Source organism: Rhinatrema bivittatum, chromosome 3 (genome assembly GCF_901001135.1).
Source record: "Rhinatrema bivittatum chromosome 3, aRhiBiv1.1, whole genome shotgun sequence".
Lineage (NCBI taxonomy): Eukaryota > Metazoa > Chordata > Amphibia > Gymnophiona > Rhinatrematidae > Rhinatrema > Rhinatrema bivittatum.
In genome coordinates this window covers 157,252,009-157,275,423 of record NC_042617.1, presented here as the reverse complement: position 1 = coordinate 157,275,423, position 23,415 = coordinate 157,252,009, and the positions used below count along the sequence as shown (strand labels likewise).

Here is a 23,415-nt window from a genome sequence, read left to right as displayed (position 1 = left end):
GTGCTAAGGTGGGCCCCCACACAGACATTTTAGATGCTATCCCCATTTGTGAGCACTAAGTCGAGAATAACTCCCTCTCTCATGGGTTCTGTTACCATTTGTTTGAACAGAGCCCCTCGCAGGGCATCCACTATCCCTCTACTTCTTTTAGATTCCGCAAAAAGGATCCTCCAGTCTACATCCAGCTGACTAAAATCTTCAACAATCAACACACTTCCCTTCCTTCCCACCTTTTGGTTATCTTCAATCAGCTCTCTGTCTATTTCTTCCATTTGAGTCGGAGGCCTGTAAACCACTCCAGTAAAAATAGATGCACCATCATCTTTTTTTAGGATGGCCCATTATGCTTCCTCTCTACCCCCTATTCCTTGCAGCTCCCTATTGACCTCCCTGGGAAAAGCAGAACTAGAAGTCTATGTTGGTAGCAGGCAGAAACCAGGTTGCATCAACCCGTCCTGAAAAAAAATGGAGTCAAGCGCCCACCCTAATTAATTCCATATCCTAATATCACAGAATGTTATTTCAGCTCTTCCTGAAACAAGTCTTTTAAAAAATCAGTGCCAGAAATAAGAATCCATAGAAATTCAATTTGTTTCATGGAATATATTAAATTTGTGAGGTGGTGTTGGGAATCATGTTATTCCCATTTGTAACCTGGGCCTCTCGTCATATGGGCAGGTGCAACTTGATGGTTTTCATGTCTTTGCTGTCCTCATGGCGCATGCTGTCATTGTCCTACTCTTCACTGGCATTCTTTGTGCTTTATTCCTGCAGAACGAAAGATGTGAAAGAGAATGTGATGGCTGTGTCGTTAGTGGTTCTGGTTTCTCTCCTTGGATTTTCAGTACTGAATCAAGGCTTTTTTAAGGACATGTGGCTCTTCCAGTTCTGTTTCGTCATGGCCAGTTGCCAGTATTCCCTTCTGAAGGCAAGAAACTAGAATTTCTCCCATGGGAAATCATATATTTTTGTGTGTAAAAGCAAATGATCCTAGTGACACTGCCTTTTCCATTGTCTTGTAGAGTGTTCAGCCTGACCCTGCATCACCGGTACATGTAAGTCTCATTCTCATGAAACACTATATTTGTCTATATTTTTTTCATTTTAGTAGAGAAAAGCAACAGCTCTTGAACTGCAGAGGGCAATTTTCTGAGGGATTTTCAAAGGGTTGCCTGGAAATTGCCTGCCCATAAGTTAGGTAAAAGTATATGAATTACTCCACAGCCCATGTACTTTTACCCACATAGTAGCCAAGGTGTTCCTGTGCTGGTGTTAAGTCAGGGTAGAAAACTCTGTGCAGTTTTGCATTTTCAAAACTATGGAAGTAATTTTCAAAGGCATTACGCAGGTAAAAGTAACATATCATAGCAATTTTCAAAAGCCCATTTACACACAAAGTTTATTTACATGCATAAAACATTTTGAAAATTCAGCCCTATCGAATGAATTTTCAAAGGAGTTACATGCGTAAAAGTAGCAATTTTCAAAAGCCCATTTGTGTGTGTAAAGTTTATGTGTAAAACCCAGCTTTGGGGTAGATTTTCAAAGGGGTACCCTCGTAAGAAACATGCGTACCCCCCGAAAACCTACCCCAAACACCCCCTGCGCGTGCCGAGCCTATTTTGCATAGGCTCGGCAGCGCGCACAAGGCCCGGGACGTGCGTAAGTCTCGGGCTTTGCAAAGGGGGCGTGTCGGGGGCATGTCAGGTGGGCGGCACAAATTTCGGGGCGGGGCAGGAGGCGTGTTGGGGGTGTGACACCAGCCGAGGGGCGTGGTCGAGGCCTCCGGATCAGCCCCCGGGTTGGGTGATGGCGTGCCAGCAGCCCGCTGGTGCGCGCAGATTTACGCCTGCTTTTGGCAGGCGTAAATCTGCCAACAAAGGTAGGGGGGGTTTAGATAGGGCCAGGGGGCTGGTCGGTTAGGTAGGGGAAGGGAGGGGAAGGTGAGGGGAGGTGGAAGGAAATTTCCCTCCAAGGCCGCTCCGATTTCGGAGCGGCCTCGGAGGGAACAGGCAGCGCGCGCCGGGCTCAGCGCGCGCAGGTTGCACAAATATGCATCCCCTTGCGCGTGCCAACCCCGGATTTTATAAGATACGCGCGGCTACGCGCGTATCTTATAAAATCCAGCATACGTTTGTTCACGCCTGGTGCACGAACAAAAGTACACGCACGCATACATTTATAAAATCTACCCCTTTTTTGTGTATAAATCCTTTTGAAAATTACCTCCTAAGCATTTATTTTTGGTTGGAGAAAAATTCACAGAAGAAGCAGGTGGAAATCTTTGTGGGTACTTTTTCTGTGGACAATTTCCAGCGTAAATGTAAAGTGCGTACTTACTCTTTGAAAACTGGTTCAAAGTCCGCAGGTAAAAAGTGCCTGCGGACTTTGCAGCTATGTGGGTAGTATGAAAATTGCCCCCATAAAGAAAAGGAAGTTTCCTTGTGATTGCAATAGTCTGCTTATTTCCAATATTTATTCCTCGCCTTTTGGAAAACAATCAAGGAGATTTACAAATGTTACATAGTAACAATGAGGTCCATATTCAAATGCCATTTAGATGGATAACGTAATACCCAGCTAAAAAAGAGTGATGTAAGCACATTCCAGCAGGAGCCGGGTAAAACTAATATTTAGTGCTCTCCAGATAAGGTTATCCAGTTAAGTCTGGAGATGGTCCAGAGCAGGTCTAACGTTATCTAAGTACATTGACATGAATAACTTTAAATCTACACCAGATACACAAAATTGGCTAATATAAGGTTATCACAAAACTTTAACCATCAAAAACTGGTGATCTATAAACCAATATTTATATTATTAAACATCAAAATTCCACACTTATACTATATTATATAACAATCCAAAAAAATTAAACAAAATAACTTTTTTATTCACAAAAGCAAAGAAATCAAAGAAAATAACAACAAACCCTACACATATATCAAATAATCAGTACAGCAATAAAAAAAACAATTTATCAAAGAACAAAGGATTCTTCTTTACAACGTCCAAGGAACAGTCAATCCACATTCAAAGGAAAGCTGTCCTTCACAGAGGTTCAATGATATAAATAATGCCCAAGAGAATCACTTTAAGATGAATTTGAAATGCCCGGCAAGCACATCCATTAAAGGATGCTCGAAAAAGCCGGGCTCACACATGCTAACTGTATTTTAAACAGCGCCCAGATACGTGCATAAATTCTTCTGCGTGCACATTTCAAAAGTTTCCAAAAAGGAGCAGGATGTAGGCATGGTCCGGGCGTGGCCTGGCCAAGAGATGTGCATGTAAAAACTTACGCACTGAGATCCCCTGCCACGTAACTTTACTTCTGCTATGGATGTCATGTAAGTTATAAAATAAGAGGATTGAGCCATTTCTGAGGAGTTTAAAGGATCTGAAGTAACTGGGGGGTGGAATATAGGCTATCAAACCAAGGGGGGGGGGGGGGTTGGAGGACCTAGTGGTTAACTGGGCGAACTGGTGGACAAACTGGTAAACTGGCTATGGTGTGGGTGCGTGCCCCTTTTGAAATCTCCCAACTATGCAATAGAAGCAGAATTTGTGTTCCCATGCATGTGCCCACTTAAAGTTCCGTGCATATGTGCATGTTGCCAGTCTATTTTATAACATGCGCACATATATGCATGCAAGTTATAAAATGGTCGCATCTCTGGGCGCATGCCAACACATACATGCTAATGTGCGCCCACATACCCGTTTGAAAGTTAATGTCTTTATCTTCGGTCTGGAAGGAGTAAGAGAGGGGTCTGTCCTTTGGTTCTTGAGTGCTGGGAGAGACCACAACTTAAAATTGAAGCGAGTGAAGAACAAGGACCAACAGGCATTAAGCAGCTGAGCTTGGTGTAGATGCTCGAGGTTCTTGTGATCCATGTATGTAGTAACATGGTGTTGGGCTCCCTCGAGTAGATAGTGATTTGTTCAGCTAGGCACATTTCTGAACTCCAAGCATTGTCTTGTAGGGATCCATTCCTCTTGATTTCAGAGGAGGGAGAGTCCATTTCTGCAGTTCTTTCTTGTAGTAAGTCAGAAGCTGCAGAGGTCGAACATCCTGGCTCATCAAAAACTAGCTGAAAATCCCTAAGAAATTGATCCAAGTTGTCCAGTAATGGATTGTCTCACTCCCACAGCGGAGATGCCCAGGCGAGGACTGGACCCTCCAGTAAAGAGAAAATGAAGGTAACTTTAGACTTGTCAGAAGTGCATGAAGTGAAAAATGCATCTTACACTGATTAATAAATCCTCTACATTATTGAGGGTCACCACTGAAGCAAGGAGGAGGTAATCTGAGAACGGCACTAGTGGATGAATTGGGCAGAGCCGGCGGTGGGGTAGCTATGGCAAGGGCGTCCTTTCAAGCCACAAGTCTCTCAAGAACCCCCGTTACTTGATCCAGGACTTTCTGTTGTTGCTGTACATGAGTGGTGAGGCCAGGAATGGCTTGTAAGGCTGTTAGTGCTACTGGATCCATGGCTTCGGCAAACTGTTATGATTCAGTGGATCCAAAGAAGGAAATAACCCCGGAGGGAGTCGCCAATGCGGTAAGGTGGGCAGAGTGGTTCTTGAGTGCTGGCTTCGGCAGCACTCAAGAACCACTCTGCTCTGATCACTGCTCTGATCACTAACTGCTCTGATCACTGAGATCAGCCTGCATTTGAATATGGGAAAAAATGCTTTATTGGTATGGCTAGACATGAGTTCTCGCTTCAGTATCATTGACCATCAATTGGCCCTTGACCCTTTATCAGATATAGGTATTCAAGCTCAATCACTTAACTGGTTTAAATCTTTTTAACATCCAGATCTTATTATATTACCTGGAATTCTTGATGTCTGCAACCAGTTTCACTAGCTGTGGTGTTCCTCAAGGGACTGTTCATTCCCCTATTTTGTTTAATATTTCCCTTGCCCCCTTAAGGGTCATTTATCATTTTGTGTTAGGGCCCATACACCCATTAAACAGCTGTAACGCGCACGATAAACATTGCTAAGCACCTTAGCATGCAAATTTGAAATTTGGTATGCAAGTAGGAGGAGTTAATGCAAAATAGGCTCTTCTACCACATTTCGTGACCGATTATTATTTCTTTCTTTCTTTCTTTCTTTATTTATTTATTTAACACTTTTATATACTGAAGTTCGTATAGACATGACATCGGTTTACATGAAACGGAAAAAAAGGAAGAAGTGGAAAGAACTCGGAGGAAAAAAGTTATAACAAAAATAACTGATTAATGCACAATAACTGATTAATGCACAATAATGCGGGATTTAATGACAGAAATAACTACACCTATTATTTTTGGTGGTATGGGGGAAGAAAGTATTTATCGCGTGGGCACAGCCATTAGCACTGATCGCAGCTATTATCACAGCTAATAATGTATGCATTAATATGAGGCCTTCTAGCAACCACACCTACCACGCTCTTCTGGCTCAATAAAAACACCTGTTCTTCCCTGGCCTGCCTTCTTAGACCCATTATGTTTGTTGCAAGTGTACTTGTGAGGGCATACTGCATGCCTGAGGAGGCTCGCCACAGCCAACAACAAGAAAAAGACCAATAACAACAAGTACCAGAACAGGCAAGGGAAGTTCATACCCTCCTAGGGAACTCCCTGCACCAGAGCCTGAGTCACTGGCCCCTCAGGGAGAGTGTTGGGGCCCACAACAGTGCTTGGCACGGAGGTGGCCACGGCAAAGGAGATACAGGGAGCGCATTTTTTCTCCATGAACCTCTTTGCTGGGCGTGCCAGAAGATTATGAGGTAAGCAGGTATCTCCTCAACTCTCAGGCTAGCCTGGAATTATATGAGATTATAAGAGGGGATCTGGATCCAGTGATGGAATGGTCTCACGTTATATCTGGCCTCAACAAACTATTGGCCACCCTGCATTTCCTGGAATCTGTCTCCTTCCAAACGACAGTAGGGGTCGTTGGGGGAATTTCCCAAACCACTTTTTCCTGCTGTCTGGGCCAGGTCATAACAGCTGTATCTAAACCGCATTAATTGCTACATAGCATTCTCTTGCAACAGGCAGGACTTGATGGATATCACAAGAGGCTTTTATGCCATTGCACACTTTCCCAACGTTGTGGGAGCTATCGACTGCACTCACATAGCCATCATCCCACCATGTAACAGGGAGGAGATCTTCCACAACAGAAGGCTCTTCCACTCCCTCAACATGCAAGTGGTCTGTGACACTCACATGCGCATCCTTGACGTGGTGGCCAGGTACCAGGGAGCTGTGCATGATTCTTTTATACTTAGGCAATCGGGCCTCTTTGAACAATTTGAGGACAGCCTCTTTCTCTATTTCCTCTCTGGCTCTTTGTTTCCATCAACCGGCTGAGACATTGGGGGGGGGTGGGGTGGGGGGGGGGGCTATGGGGAAGGTAGCATCATTGATTACATGACAAATGGATTGTACTGTTAGGTATAGTGCCAGGGCCTGCCTTTCTCCCCATGCTGGAGAGGGCTGCTAATGTTGTGTGGCCAGTGGCCACACAATGCACTTGACACAAAGCTTTGTCAGTGGGCAGCTACTACACTTTTCTACGGCTTCACTTACAAATGGCTTCTTTCCAAGCCATACATTTGGAGCAGTAGAAATGTATTTGGTTACTCACATTCCTTTAGTATCCACACTGCTGGGACTTCCAGATCATATGTGACTGATTAGTCATTGTTCAGCCAGGATGTCAGCCATAGTTTGGACCCTCACATAGGTAAAACAAAAGATTCGCTATTGTCATTAATTGGACTAGCATTTTCTGTGTGTCAGGTCAGAACAATGTGTATCACGGGAGGACATTTGGCAAGCAGCCGGGGACTTGCACTATTATACCACAAGGTAGAAGCTTTTCTGCTAGGACATGTGTGGCAGCTGTAAGGTACAGCTTCAAGGTTTGATGAGTGCTATAAATGGGTAGCCTTTGCTTCTTTTTAAGTGACAGGCACACAGTTACTAGGAACCTCAGATGCAGTAAGCCATTCTGGAAGAGCTGACAAAAAATAAGCAAGCTCTATACTATTCATATAGTGTCTTTCAAAAAAGGGGCATGGACTTAGGGTTGGGAAATAGTATTTGAAGGGCCAAGCTAGCATAGAGATAACCTTATGTTATCTTATAACATGCTGTGTCTTGACCTTGATATCTCCAAGTCACGGTGATGTGAATGATGCAGCCATTCTGTCTTTGCCGCAGGATATTCGGGATTATGGTTGCTGGACCTGGATTCTCACCCCTGTCGCTATTCCCAACATGCCAGCTGAAATGAGGTACAACAAGGCCTTATGTCCTACTTGCTGTGTCATAGAACGTACCTTCAGAGTTCTGAAAAGTAGATTTCACTGTTTACATAGAAATGAAATGATGGCAGAAAAGGACCAATAGTCCATTCAGTCTGGCCAGCAAGCTTATAGTAGTTTCTGCACTTATCAGTTTCCCAGACCATCAAGGTTAGAGCCCTTGTTGGTATTTGTTTGAGTCCAATTCCCCATTACCTCCTGCTGTTGAAGCAGAGATCAATGTTAGAGTTGCATAAAGAGTTTCATGCTTATTGGTTAAGGGTAGTAACAACTGTATAAGCAAGTTAGCATTATGCTTATTTGCTTTCCCTGACCACAAAATTCAACGTCCTTGTTGTTTGCTGTCTAAATCTACTTCCCCTTTTATTCTTTTCCCCCAGCCATTGAAGCAGAGAGCACTGATGAAGTAGCATCAACAGTATGAAGGCTTATTGGTTATGGGTAGTAACTGCCACTCCAGCAAGTTACCCACATGCACTCATTTCGTCATTTCCACTCTCTACCCTTTAGAGATCCAAAATGTTTATCCCATGCCCCTTTGAATTCTTTCACTGTTTTTGTCTTCACCACCTCCTCCGGAAGGGCATTTCAGGCATCCACTGCTCTCTCCATGAAGAAATATTTCCTGATGTTGGTTCTGAGACATCCTCCTTGGAGTTTCATTTCAGGACCCCTAGTTCTACTTATTTTTTTTCCAACGGAAAAGGTTTGTTGTTAATTGTGCATCATTAAAACTTTTCAGATATCAGAAGATCTGTATCCTATCTCCCCTGTGCCTCCTCTTCTCCAGGGTATACATATTTAGAACCTTCAACATTTCCTTATAAGTCATTTTATGGAGACCATCCACAATTTGGTCACCCTTCTCTGGACAGCCTTCATCCTGTCAATGTCCCTTTTGAGATACAGTCTCCAGAACTGAACACAGTACTCCAGGTGAAGGCCTCATCAAGAACTATTACTTCCTTTTCCTTACTAGTTATTCATCTGTCTATGCACCCAGCATTCTTCTGGCTTTAGGTATTTCCTTGTCACACTGCTTCACCATCTTCAAATCACTAGACACTATCACCCCAAGGTCCCTTTCTTGCTCCATGCACAACAGCCCTTCACCTTCCATCACATACAGCTCTTTTGGATGGAACAGGGGGAGCTTTAATATATGCCCCACCCAGAGTAGCAGATATAGTGCTGCTCTGCTATATGTTCCATAGTCTAGCTCTATGCCATGGTATATCAAATCAAATGCTTCAGGATCCCTCATGTCCACCCATAGAAGCCCAGGACACCATGCTGAATGCTAGCCAGCTTCATGTGGTGTTTGCCACTGTTACAGTTAGTGGTGAACAAGGCAGATGTGCTGATAGACTCTCAGTCATCAGCTCTGTGTATAGCATAATGGCTAGTAAAGGTGTTATCAGCTGAGGACCACAGGAGCCTACAAGCTGCCTCCTTAGTAAACCAGCCACAGTGCTGAAGTCACAGAGGTCTCATGTGGTTGGCATGATGGCTTATACCCATTGTTGCATTCTTGCTATTCTCGCCCTCGCTCCACCCTCTCTACCTTTGTGGCAACTCCCTTCAGCTCAGACAGACAGATGCAGCTGCGGCTTCTCCCCTCCTCTTGGTCCCGGTATCCCCAAGCTGGCTTGACACTACGGATCCGCCATGTTCCTGATGACGTAAGGGCGCGCGCGCTACAGACTTTCTACCAGCAAAGGCGTGAACCTCGGGGGCGTCCCCCCGTAATGACGTCATCCATTTTCAATTTAAAAGGTCTTTGTTTGCTAACTACAAGCGAGTTAGCAAGGAACTCCAACGGGACTTACTTCGGCAGTCCATGCTACTTGCAACTACGTTCCGAGTCAGCAAGGGGAATTCTTCTCCACTGCTCGGCCTTTTCAAACTTACCAGGAGTACCCGCTCCTCGGGGGCTCTGCTCTCTCTATTCTAGATTTCAGATTGTTGGACGGGATCCGGTACTCGCTCCTCGAGGGCCTACGTTCCCGAAGACTCAGAAGACTCTTATTGCCTGGAGGCGATCGCAGACGTGAACACAGTGAGTCTTATTACAGACAGGAACTGGTACTCGCTCCACGAGGGCCATTGTTCCTAATCGCTAAGGCTCCCTTCAGTCTAAGACGTTATCGCAGGTACGGAGATCATGAGTTTCCATTGCAGATTGCAGATAGGAATCAGTACTCGCTCCACAAGGGCCTATGTTCCTAATTGCTTTCTCATACTCTCTTCTTCCTCAGAAGATATCGCATACCTATATCTTATGGATTACTATTACAGATTAACAGACAGGAACCGGTACTCGCTCCACGAGGGCCTACATTCCTAAATCTCTTTTAGCCTCTCTTCTATTCTAGAAGCCATCCCATACACAGTTATTGTGAGTTCTGTTTCAGACTGCCTACAGGAGCCAGTAGTCGCCTGCGGCTCTTGTTCTTGAATACTGAAGACTCTCTGTTGCATAAAGACGACACTACAGAGATCTACAATTGTGAGTGTATCATCTACCACTGGTTATGCCCAGCATACCCTGTCTACTCACTACCTATAGTCTCTCCTTACAGTTCAGCAACTCAGAGATCGTAGTTCCAGTATCAGAGCGACTTCAGCCCTGCCGGGCATATCAACTCACTACTGCCACCTCTGGTGGTTCTACTTCCAGTCTAATAAAGAACTATCTGTGTTTGTCTCAATACTCCAGCCTAGCCAGTGGTCCTTCTCAGGATCTCCACTTGAGGGCGCTGTCATCTGTCATCGGCCCAGGGATTCACTATTTCTACTAAGTGTTACTCCTACACTAATAGAGCGGTATTATCATTTGCCACTCTGTGGGAGCCAACCAACATCAGACCATTACTCCTCTCTCTGCGGAAGCTGATCCATATCAGATAGCTATCTCCCCATGGGGATCATACAGGTTGCTGGTTCATCTTTCTACAGGAACAAAGCATAACAATTGCTACTCCTTCCCTCTGGAAGAGCCGAGCACTAACAGATTGCTACTCCTTAGCAAGATCCGTAACAGAGTGCTAACTCCACCCCCTGGCGGGGTGATCACTAACAGATTGTTAACTCCTCCTTCAACGGGAGTATCCAGCAGCCAGATTCATAACAGATTACTAACTCCCCCCTGGGGGAGCAGATCTATAACAGATCGCTAACTCCTCCCCTCTGGGGGAGCAGATCTATAACAGATCGCTAACTCCTCCCCTTTGGGGAGCAGGTCTTTAACACCCTTTCTGTGTTGGTCTCTTACAAGACGTGTATTTAGTGCCACCTGAGGCCTTGAGGGGCCCATGTCATTACCTCAGACAAAGTACATTTCACATATGCCTCTGACAAATGTATTTTATTCAGGCAGATGTAGATAATCTTCTGTGCTGAATAAGGACGCATACTACCTCATTAGCAGTTAGGGACAGGCTGCCACAGATATCAATGATGTTTGATAACAAATAGTACAGGAACATATGCATTGGCCATGTGTAGGTGCACAAAGTGCTGCAACTAGTCAGTACCCAATAGATATGTGTGTCAGTGTTCGTCTTGGTGAGTGACATGCTGTGTTAGCCTCTGTCAATCTCAATGTCTGGGGGATGATGGACTTATAGTTCCCTCCCTCACCACACCAATGCATACCCCAGAGCAGGCAGTATGTGTGCATTAATTTTGCACACACTGCCTTTGGACACCAGTGATCCAGTGCTTCCACTCTTGAGAAGGGGTGCCTCAGAGAGATGACAGTATGGGCTGCTGTATGAATGGGCTCACTCATAGTACTCTTACAGTCCCCCTAGGCCGCTCACTTTTTTATACCTTGGGGATGGGGATGAGGATGGGGGTAGAGTGAAACTTGCTAAAGTCAGACCTCAAATATGCAGTCTCATGTTTCAGGATGAGTTGATATCTGCCTGTAATGTGCACCTTCCACTCCCCGGCCCTGACACTTTTCCACCTAACACATGGAGTGAGTGTAATAGTCTAGTTAATTGGGGGTGTGCAGGGTTCACAGAGCTTCAACTGCCAGGAAGGTTTAGCAGTTTTGGGAGTGGTGTTAAGAACCATCCTCTGAATGTGGGGATACAGGGATGGCAGGAATGTGGAGTGCCAATGGCCCCCTAATGCCATCAATGTTGGAGTTATTCAGAGAAATGGTTTGGAGGAGGGGTTAGTGACAGCATATAACAGATACCCGGTGGGGTTGTGGAGTTGGGTTGCTTGGGAGGTGCTTGAGGCTTGGCAGTAGTCCTATTTGAGGTTCCCTTTTTCCGGTCAGTGGCTTTCTTAGCCTTCTTCTGTAGATCATATCATAGATAGTTGAAATAGAGGCTGCCACACTAGGCACTATCAATTGACACTTACTCTGCCATCTGAATATGCTGGCAGGGTAGGGCTACCTGAATTCTGCTATACATAGCTCAATATGTTTACTATGCATACATAGAAGTGGTGACAGATATCTGCTGTAGAATCTAGGGGACAGGTTTAGCCTAAAACTTTCAGCGCTTCACTTGTCCATTAACCAACCTTTGCATTCGGCACTGCTGGAAGGGTGTCAACTGCTGTATGACAACTGAGGTGGAGGAGTGAGGATGTATGATCCCTGTAAGCTCATTCTTAGCTTACATGTATTATACAGATTGCCAAGTCAGGCCAGTACAGGGGTGGCAGCCAGTCTGGAAGTCTGCCTGGTCCTAAGCAGCAGCAGCAGCAGTACTCTAGGCCCTCTGCTCTTGGCCTGTGGGCATTCTATATATAACACTTCTCCTCCTCAGTTGTCACACAGTAGCTGATAACCTGTTCCAGCAGCCTGCAAATAGATGACATATTTTCTTTAGTGTGAAACCTAAAAAGGGTTGGGTATAGATAGCCTTTTAAGTGGAGTGATGACACAAGTAAGGGGGCTCAAGGTAGTCTTGTGAGGTGATGACTGTAACTTTCCTTTAACACTATTCAAGCTTTACATGTACACAATATACTCTCTGGCCTGGCACCTGCAGCTGCACATTTCACCTTCCTACAGATGAACCACACCTTGGACATGAGTTACTTTCAAATAGGCCTCTGACAAAAGAGTGATGTCATGGGAACATTCGGTGCCAGAGATCAGGGCCATTGTATGGTCAGAGATGATATATCTTTCTATGGAAGAGGCCAATTGCCACACTATGACTAGCACATAGCTCTACAACCCATTGGGCCACCACAGAGTGAAGACATAGCTACTGCACCTATAGCCAAGCATTTCGACACCTACTGTACTGGGCAGCATATGGAGCTGAAGCTAGCTTTATCCATCTCACATACAGGCCCATGTACCCAAGAGTTAGCTAAGAGTAGGCTGTCTGAAGAAGGCAATAGGAGGCAATAATGAAGCTCCATAGTAAGGAGCTTCTTGTTTAGCTCTTGCTGTATTCCTTGGGAGCATACACTGAGCGTTCAGTTGTTTGACCTAGCCCTTATGGTCTTGCCTGCCAGATAAGTAACTAGTTGGAATGTGCAAGGGCACTCTAACAAGCAAGATCATGTGGAGGCCAAACCTTGTACATATTGAACCCTTAAAACAAAAACCACACAATGAAAAGACCCAACCAGAAAGTGTATTTTTCAAACCAGTGATCACTTTATTAGCGAACAAATGTTTCAGCAGTTTCAAATCAAGTCAATGTCTTTGGTAATCACATTATAAAAGGACAAGTTAGCAAATAGCACATAAAATTGTAAATGAATAAGTGTAGACATATACATACATTGTTAGAAATGGCATCATTACATATACAGGCTTAGTATCTTAACCTTTTGGCACTATCATGATTATAGCAAAGAATATAGAAAGCAGAAGTGGCACGCCCAGTAGCTACAGTAAGGCTCTAATGTTAGAGATGTTAGCAGCCTTACTATGTGATGGCAAGAAAAAGACCCCAGACAGTCCATGTAGAAAGAGTGCACTCAAAGGGGGACAGCCTAAGGGCCAAGGCAGCAGATTTCAAGAAAAGGCCCCAGACAACCGATGTAAAAAGAGTGCACTCAAAGGGGGCAGCCTAAGGGCCAAGGCAGCACAGTTCACCAAGAAGGGAGCAGGACCAGGACTAAAGAGTGCAGCATGGAGGCCAAGAACCAGGAAAAGACACAGTAACAGGGAAGTAGGAGCTCCAGGAGAAGACACAGCAGCATGGAGACAGGAGCCCCAGGACAAGACCCAGCAGCTTGGAGGCAGCAGCAGGATGAGATGAGATATCAGCATGGAGGTAGCAGCAGGAAGAGATGAGATGAGACACAAGCATGGAGGCAGCAGCAGTATGAGATGAGATATCAGCTTGGAGGTAGCAGCAGGAAGAGATGAGATGAGACATCAGCATCAGGAGTAGATGAGACATGATGAGAAGAGACAGCAGCTGGACCATGACTGGAGATAGCCTCAAAGAGGCTGGAGTATGGGCAGAACATTGAGGAGGGATTTGGAAGTAGACTGCAGGACAGCAATGGCATACAGTAGACCATCTCCATCATCTCACAGGAACTCAGAAGTCAGGATGAGCCCGGATGGCTTCTTCCATCTAGCTGGCACAGGAACTCTGTAGCCTTGGGCTGGGGACTGCTGCATGGCGTTGAGTCCTGTGATGTTGGGGAAGGCACATGTGCATGCTCCGGCATTCTTTGTAGAATCTGTGTCACCACACTTGTGAGACTATTGATTGACTTTGCTACTGTTGTAAGAGCCTGTGCCTGCACTGCTGTCTGGGCACAGAGTACCTGGGTATGCTCACTGACTGCCCTTCTCAGGTGCACTAGGTCTGCCCGTATGTGGTGTAGATTTCCACCATGGCTCCTTTCAAGCCAGTCCAGCTGCTCGTGCATGGAGGCCTGTGTCGATGACGGTGCTGGTGCCGAGCTGGTACTGGTGCTGTGCTAGTCAGGTGGCAAGATGAGGTTTCAGGCTCCAGAAGAGGCATGAGGGGGCTGGTGGGATGTCTGCCCGCTGCCTCATGCTCATGATGTGGTGTGCTGGAGCGAGGTTTGTGCTGGCTGAATAGTGTCCCATTGCAGACTATGTTTATCCCTTAAGGCTGAAATATTCAAGCTCACATAGAGTGGGCTTGCTGAGCCAAGGGCTTCCAGGAGTGGGCTGTGCTGCTGCTGCTGTTGCTCTTCCTCCTCCTCACTGAACTGGGTCTCTGCATCCATAAGCAAGGGGGCATGGAAAAGTCCAGCTGCGCGGCTGCTCCCTGGGGCTTCACTGCTGGTCCCTGGGGTTTGACGGCTGGGACTGGCAGAGTCCTGGGCGAGAGCTGGGGAAACAAAGAAGAAGACATAAGTACTAGGAATGTGCAAAGCTTGAACCTTTCAGTTCAGACGTTTAACCCCAGCACATTCGAACTCCTGCCGTTTTCCCTCTACCCCTGATTCCATCAGCCGCAATCAAACAAACAACGGAACAACACTCCTAACACAGATACACAGCTCACCACCAATCAGCAACGAATATACTCAAACATATCTCCTCATCAGCTAACATTCATTAATCCATCCATCGACTTCCAAACCTGACCTCATCCAACTCCCAGCTTTCAATCGCTCTGTGCGCAACCCTCTCAGAGGCCCTCATCTTCTTTAACAAAACCTCTATCAATCACTGTCAACCAGAAAAGAAAAACAACATATATCAATCCTCATAACTCAACCAAGGAGAACACTCGAGCTCTCCAAGTAATTATCAGTCCTCATCATGGCTCCCCCCTCCTCGACCCACCAGTTGAGAAATAACTATCTGATTAAAATCCCACTGCTGAAACATGCCAAAAACCTACTATACCTCACCTTCTTCTTGATAAATGCTCAATCTCTGACCAAGAAACTCATGTTAATCTCAGACCTGATCCAAGAAAAGAACCCAGACTTCTTTGCCATAACAGAAACTTGGCTCAAAGATACCGATCAAGTACTAACAAATCATCTAACCAACAATGAGTTTGACATATTCTCGATACCACGCAAATACCACAGAGGAGGTGATCTTCTCATCATCACAAAAAAACATTTCTCTATGAAGCTGATACCACACAATCTCCCTAAGAAATACGAAATTGCTTTACTCGACTCAGATCTTCTACAAATATGTCTTGTTTATTGCCCACCCAAGCTCCTTGACAATGATATCTCCCCACTTCTAGAATTCTTAGTTACAAACATTTCCATAAAAAAACCTTCTATTATACTTGGCGACTTCAACCTCCACACCGATACTAACCCCAGATCCCAAAACTGCCAAACCATGCTCGACATACTTTCAAGCCTAAACCTGAACCAACTTGTAATTAACCCCACTCACAAAGCAGGTCACACACTGGACCTGATTTTCACCAATCAATACCTCTTCAACACCACAATATCACATAAACCTGTCCCCTGGTCAGATCACTACCTCTTACATTGCAGTGCACAAGTTAATAGCAACAGAACGAAAAGAACAAACAAACAACTATCATTCAAATACAGACCCCCCTTCAAACCTGACTCACTTCAACAAGAACTGGGGAGACAACTAAAGAATCTAGACCTATCCAACATACATAATGCCACTCAATCCTGGTTCCACCTCACTAAGCAAACTGCAAACAACATAAACCCAGAGAAAACGAAAATGATAAAACAAAACAGAGAGGAAACCAACCCCTGGTTTAACGCACTCCTACGAACAATGATATCCAACCTCAGGAAGTTGGAAAAAGAATGGTGCAAAGTCAAAAGCCCTATATTCCTGCAAAGATGCCTTCTTCAGACAGCTATGTCTTCACTCTGTGGTGGCTACTCCTCCACTCTGGAGGATAAAACGTACAGTAGAAATGAAGGGAAAGGATTAAGATTAAAACCAAAACAGGCACCAAGAAACGAGCAGGTTGATCTTTTAAAAAATCTAGACGACAGATATGCTTTAAGTTATTTTCTATAAACAGCAAAAACTTGTAAAATTAAATTTACAATGACTGTTCTCTACTCCTTTTGGCTTTCTACTGTAGAGACTTTAAGGTTATTATTGAGTAAGCTAGACAGTGAGAAAGGTATCCAGGTAAAGTTACCTGAATAAACTGTACTCGGATATTCAGTGGAAGATACCTGGTTACTCCTTCCACTGAATATACCCGGATAAAGTCACAATTATCCAGATGTTATCTAGATAACTTGAGATCTGCTCTCTACTATGACCAGGCCTACCCAGATAACATTTTCTGAATAGCACTGAATATCTGTGCTGTCTGAATTTTCATCTCCGTCTCAGAAATGCCCCCCACATAACCTTTTTAAAATCCTGGTAATGAGTTACACAGACAAAATTTAAACAGAGAGCAGGGGAGGGGAGGGTCACAAGAAATATTGGAAACCAAAGATTTGCCTGAATAATTCCCGAAGTTAACTGGTGAAATCTTTTGAATATGGACCTCTTTCATTGTGTAGACCGAATGGCCCAAGCATTTTACCATTTGGGAGACTGGCTGTACAACACAAGGTTAAACTTGCAAAGCAGAGAATATTCTCATTTAGGGGATTATTTTACATGGATGCTAAACCTAAATTGGTGCATATTGACCGAGAACATTTTAAAACAGTTAGACAAAGCAGACAACACCGATGCAAAGTATAAACCTGACTAGGCCTACCATCTGGCAATTTAGATGGAAGGATATTGCACTTTACATTTTCCCCAAGAATGTTAGCTCTGTTTCCTGTCAAAAAGACTATACTATATCTGATGTTAATAATTGCAGTTTTCTGTTTACAATTCATAAGGACAATTGAACAGTTACTAAACATTTTGGCCCATTTTGCTTTTCCTTTGAGAAGGGGGAGATAAGAGTGGGGTGCAGTATGTAAACCTTAAAATTCATGTTTTGTTTTTCAGGGATATAATCAAATCATAACATACAGCAGACCAATATATTTTTGTGTATTGTGTGGCCTTATTTTGCTGCTGGATTCTGGTGCTAAAAGCACTAATTTCTCAACAGCCACAGTGTATGGTCTGAATGTTTTCTCATCAGAATCACTTAGAACAGTCAGAGACCAAATAATAGGTGAGTTATGTTCCTTTTCTGATCATATAACTAATCTTTTTTGTATTTTCAATGTAATAAATATTTGTTTATTAGTATTTTTCTATTTGACAAGTAACGCTTTAAATGATGGCAAATAAAAACCAAATGACCGATCCAGTCTGCCCAGTTGAGATTTGTTCATTTTTGCTAGATTCACATATAAACTCCCAAATGCAGCCTAACGCAATCATCCTTCCACCCATGTCTTCCACCCAACCTCTCAACCAGCTTTTCATATCTGTTCCAAGCATGCTCAAAATCAGTCACCAAGACTGCCTACCCCAATGACTTCTTGGAACCCCGATGCAATTTTATCGCTGCTGTTTACGATTGTAATTGCCTCCATAAAGGTCACCCCAGTGCTTTCTTGGAGACCCAATGAAATCATACTGCTGCTGTTTAGGACTGTAATTACTGTTTAGGGTTATGAATACTGTGCTTTGCAGGTTACCCCAGTATTCCTCATGGATGTACAGTGTAGTCATATCACCATTGTTTTGAGCTGAAATCCCATGTCATGCATGTTACCCCTGTGCTTCATTTCCATCCTCTTGCCACTAGGGAGCTTCTGTGTTTTTCCCATGCTTTTTTGAATTTTGTTACCATTTTTGTCTTCACTACCTCCTCTAGAAGGGTATTTCAGACATCCACCATCCTTTCCATAGAGATATATTTCCTGAGTCTACCTCCTTGGAGCTTCATGTAATGATCCCTTCTATTGAAATAGGTTTACCTCCTGTGCACCATTAATACTTTTCAGGTATTTAAATGTCTCTATAATATCTCCTTTTCTCTCCTCCCCTCTAGGGTATACATATTTAGTTCCCTCAGTCTCAGAGGGCTTCTGATTCAGACCCAGCACCATTTTGGTTGCCTTTCTCTGAACTGCCTCTATCCTATCCTTGTCTCTTCTGTGATATGGCCTTCAGAACAGAATACTGTATTCCCTGTTGGCTCTGATCAATGGCCTGAACAGAGCAATAATCGCCTCATTTTTCTACTGGTTATGCCTCTCTCTGTGCATCTCAGCCTCTCTCTGACTCTGGCCATCACCTATTCACAAACTGTTTTGCTACCTTGAGGATATCAGACATGATCATCCTCTCTCCTCTGCTCAGTGCACATCAGCTCCTCACCTCCCATCATGTACTGCTTCCTCAAAGTTCTGACCCTCCCCAAATGCTTGGCTGAATTTTTTGCAATGAATCTTAACTGACAAGCAATTGACAACTCAAGGTTTCTTAGATGACTTATTATTTGTCTACTCCCTCTGAGGCATCCAATCTCTTGCTGATCTTAGTATCATCTGCAAAAAGGAAAATTGATTCCTTCTAACCCCTCTCAATGTTGTTTACAAAGATATTAAACAGAACCAGCCTTAGGACCAACTCCTGAAGCATTTACAGATCACCTCTCTTGTCAGTGTTTTCCATTTACTGCTACCTTCTGCCATTAGTCATTCAAACAGTTTTTTTTTTAATTTTTTCTTTATTGATTTTAATCAAAATTACAAAGGGTCTTCACTTTGTACAGAAACCAGGAAATTTAAATTCTCTTGACATTTCAGCTTCACAGCTTCTGTAAGACATAAGAAACATTATTTATAACTTAGTCCCCAAAATTCTAGGGGGGAGGCGCGTACTACCAAAAGGAGCATTTAACCAAAGGAAACAATTATAAAGGTAAGCTATAACGTGTCTATGCTATCCTTCCTCTTTTCACTCACTTATAGGACTGTCTTGGACAGAGGGAATAGGCAGTCATATCTTCCTATTTTCCAGCAATATTTTCAACTGCTCAGGTACAAAGAACACATAGGTAACATTATCCAGTCTTAAGATACATCTACAGGGGTATCTAAGCATGAAATTAGCACCTAAAGAGGGGACTTCCTGTCTCAATGCTAGGAACCCCCTCCTCCTCCTCTCCTGGGTAACTTTGGCCAAATCTGGGAAAACCTGCACTGCTTTCCCCAGAAATTCTACTCCCATATTCTGAAAGTAATTTCTCATTATCAAGGTTAAGTCCTGTTCATATAAGAAGGAGACAAGAAGAGTCGATCTTTCTATTATCTCAGGTGTTGAGGTTTCTAAGAATGCAGTTACATTTTCCATGTTGATAGCTTGAGATGCAGCATTTTCTCTAGATCTTGCATAAGGTAAGAAATACACTCGATTAAACAATATGGAGCAATATGCAACACTTCTGTTAAATACTTGCGGAGTGTAGTTCTTGGCTTATTTCCTAGCACCTTAGGAAAATTTACAAACCTTAGGTTCAGGTGTCTCAGCTTATTTTCTGTTTGTTCCATTTTCCTGTCGCTCCTGAATCAAAGCTGACGGTGTTTCTTGTGTCTTCTTGCATTGATCCTCAAGTAATTGAATCCTCTGTTGTTGTTCCAAATATTTGGAGTTGAAGTCCTGGGTTATGGCATCAGTTTTAGTGGAAATTATATTTTGATGCTGGGAATGATTTTGCAGTGCCATTCCCAGTTTGGCTACCAGTTCCCACAATGAGTCCAGCGTCACAACTGTTGGTTTAATGAAGATGGCACTCGTGGCACCCAGCTCTAGCGAATTCTCCTCGGGCAAGATATTCAGTAAAACATTAGAGGAAGCAGTCTCTCCCGTGGCTTCGCCTGCCGTTTGCCTTCCTGCCATTCCTCCCCCATCCAGGCCTTGTTCTTCACTCCCAGTTCCCGTAGCGATTCCCACACATGCTTGGATTGAACACATCGGATCTAATTCAGCACTCACCGGGCTCGAGAACTTCTGGGGTATCGGCACTGGGGGTGTTTTCCCATAGTAGGCTGCTGCTCCTCCCGCGATCGACTCAGCGGGGCTTAGCTCCTCCACCTTCGGATAGCCTGCTGCAAGTTCAGTGATGGTTTGCTGTCCAGGAGGTAAGGGGGGGGGGGGGGGGAGGATCGCAGGATACACTTTGACTCTACTTTTTTGTTTCAGGGCCATATCTTCCAGTTTAGCAAAAGAAATTTCAAAAGAAACTCGGACAGCGTTCTGAACCTTGCCGCTACTCCGCCGCCATCTTAGCTTCTCCCCTAACTCATTGATTCAAACAGTTTCTAATCCAGTTCACCACTTTTGAATCCAGCCACCCCCAAGCTGCTTTGTTTATTTATTGAGCTTCATATGTGGGACAATATCAAAAGCTTTGCTGAAATCAAGTAAACCACATCTAGTGCACGCCGTTTATCTAATTCTTTAGTCACCCAATCAAAAAATATCAGTTTAGCTTAACATGATCTCTCTATGGTAAAATGATGCTGCCTCAAAACCTGTAACTCACTTGCTTGTAGGTACTTCACTGTCCCTTCCTTCCATAAAGTCTCCAGTGATTTTCCCACCACCAAGGGTAGATTAACCAGCTTACAGTTTTCAAGTGCCTCTCTAGTACCACTTTAAAAAGAGGGACCATGTCTGCCCTTCCCCAAGTGCACAGAAGCATTCCTGTCTCCAAAAATCTATTGAACAGTTCCTTCAACAAACATATCTGAGCACCCTTAATATCTTAGGATGCACAGCATCCAGCCCCTTGTCTTTGTACACACTTAGGGGGTTATTTTCCAATTCACGTTATGGCATTTTCGCATGTGTTAAGGCGATTTCACATGCAAAAAACACCTTAATGCATGCAAAAAGCACCATAATGCATGGTGTGATGCTAATTTTTAAAAGGGGAGGAATCGGGGCAGGATTTTTGTAAAAGTGGGCTGGCTTCGCGAAGCCGTAACGCACGATATTGCTAAAAATAACTACATCTTTTTCATTGGCGTTAGGCTGTGCAATAGCTTGATAAGTCCATCAAGCTAGGTTGAGAGAACATTGTACAAATCTCATTGTTGTGTGAGTTTCCTCACTCCAAAGGACATCAAATCTTCACAAGAGTGTACTGTCCTGTTTGTATATTCACTCTGCATATCAAAGTGGCCTCTAACCCCTACACTCCTACCTAAACGTCACTTAGAGTTACTAGGTGGGCCTCCTATAGAGATATAAATAGCTTACTACTAAACAGGCCTTGTAGATAGTCTCTCTCTCTCTCATTCACTACATCTTGCAAATTATTTAAGTCTTGATAAAATTGCAGCAAGAACTACGGTGTTATATCATTTTATCTTCTTATTTTGCCATACTTCCTTGACCTTACTCTGATTTTGGTTTGCTATGCCCAGTGCCCACCTCTGTACTTGTTTTTCACAACTACAGATATGGCACTAAGGATACAACAGGAAGACTAATGTTTTTCCTTCAGTACCTTCTCTTTGCCCTCTGTAAAAATGAGTTGACTTTTAGGGGATAATTTTCAAAGACATGTGCAAGGGTTGTGCTTGTAAATTCAGCCCATGTGAGTGTAAGAAGCCTCTGTTCACTATGAACAAATTTTCAGATGGGTGGGAGTATGCTTGTACTGTCGCTGCCACACAGAGAAGTATGCGCATACAAAGAGGATGTTTCAAGAGTGTTTTAGGACAGGGTTTGGAAGTGCACATACATTTACTGGACATCTTTTATAAATGGAGTACATGCATACATCAAATATGTGCGCATGCTTTCTACACTGGCTAATCAAGTGCCGAATAATACATTAGGCTTCTCTTTTGGCTGTAGTTTTTGAGAGGGGCTCTGCAGGTGAAGTGGTGGAGGGAGTGGGTGAACTGGTGAAGGTCTGGGTCCACCAGTGGAGGTCTCAGCAAGCTGGTGCTTGGAAGTACATGAAAATATTTTCAAAAGTGAAATATGCACATACATCAGCCAATCTGCACTTAAACTGAAGGTTATTATGTACACATGTTAGTTATTTAATGTGTAAAATATTTGCACGGACTTTTATAAAACAGATGTATAAACTATGCAGATCCTTGCATTAAAAAAAATAGGTGCGTACTGAAACATAAGGGGTAGATTTTTAAACTTACACGTGTGCATGGATGCGCATGTGCTTCCCGGCACGCACACATGGATGCGGCTATTTTATTATGTGTGCACATGTCTGGCGTATTTTAACATCCACGTGCGCATGTGTGCGCAACCTACGACTCATGCGTGCGGGGCGGGGGGGGGGGGGTACATTTTTAATTTATGCGCGGCAACGGATTGCTCCCTTTTTCCAGTTCCCTCTCAGTCCACTCCAGTTAAGGCGCCGAGAAGGGCCTAGGCGGGCGCAAGTTACTTCTGCTCCGAAAGAGGAGCAAAGGGTAAAATAAAAACTTGGGGGTTAGATAGGATAGGGATAGGGGGGCGGGGAGGAGAGGAGAGGGGAAGAGGGAGGAAGGTTTGTTAGGTGGTTGGGAAAGTTCCCTCCCAGTCCCTTCTCTGCCTCTTGACCGTCCCTTTCTCTGGGCCGGCACTCCTGCACGTAACAGGGGTTACGCGCGTGGCCTGCCCATGTGCGCGGTGCGTGCAAGGCCCGGCCACGCGCGTAACCCCCATTTTTTTACGTGCATGTCTCCAGACCCCCTGCAAAAAAAGCTGCAGAGAAAAATCAAATTTAATAGCCACGACTTGATTAGCAGGTGTGAAAGTATGCGTGCATGTTTGATGATGTATGTGCACGCTCTATTTATAAAATAAGTAAAAATGCGCATACTTTAAAACCCCCACCCTGGAACACCCTTCAAATACCTTCTTTGAGCAGACGTACTTTTCCACGTGGCAGCGGCAGTACACACATAGGATAGGGATAAGGGGCGGGGAGGAGAGGAGAGGAGGGAGGAAGGTTAGTTAGGTGGTTTGGAAAGTTCCCTCCCAGTCCCCTCCCCCCCCAGACCGCCCTTTTCTCTGTGCCCAGCTCTTCTGCGCGTAACGGGGGGGGGGGGGGGGGGGTTACGCGTGTAGCCGGGCCCCTTTGAAAATGCACGCAGCGCGCGCAAGGCCCGGCCATAGGCGTAGCCCCTCGTTTTTACTCGTGTGGCTGTTTTAAAATTCGGCCGTAAGTGTGTACTTTCAG

At 44.3% G+C, this 23,415-nt stretch overlaps 1 protein-coding gene across 1 annotated transcript in view; it reads left to right on the top strand.

Moving 5' to 3' along the window:
• Positions 1–23,415, top strand: part of PCNX2 (pecanex 2) — a 236,970-nt gene that overhangs the window by 82,577 nt on the left and 130,978 nt on the right. The window contains exons 11-13 of the mRNA XM_029593868.1: positions 775–928; positions 1,023–1,055; positions 17,256–17,427. Of these exons, the coding sequence (XP_029449728.1) occupies positions 775–928; positions 1,023–1,055; positions 17,256–17,427 (359 nt within the window). The remainder of the gene's footprint in view (positions 1–774; positions 929–1,022; positions 1,056–17,255; positions 17,428–23,415) is intronic.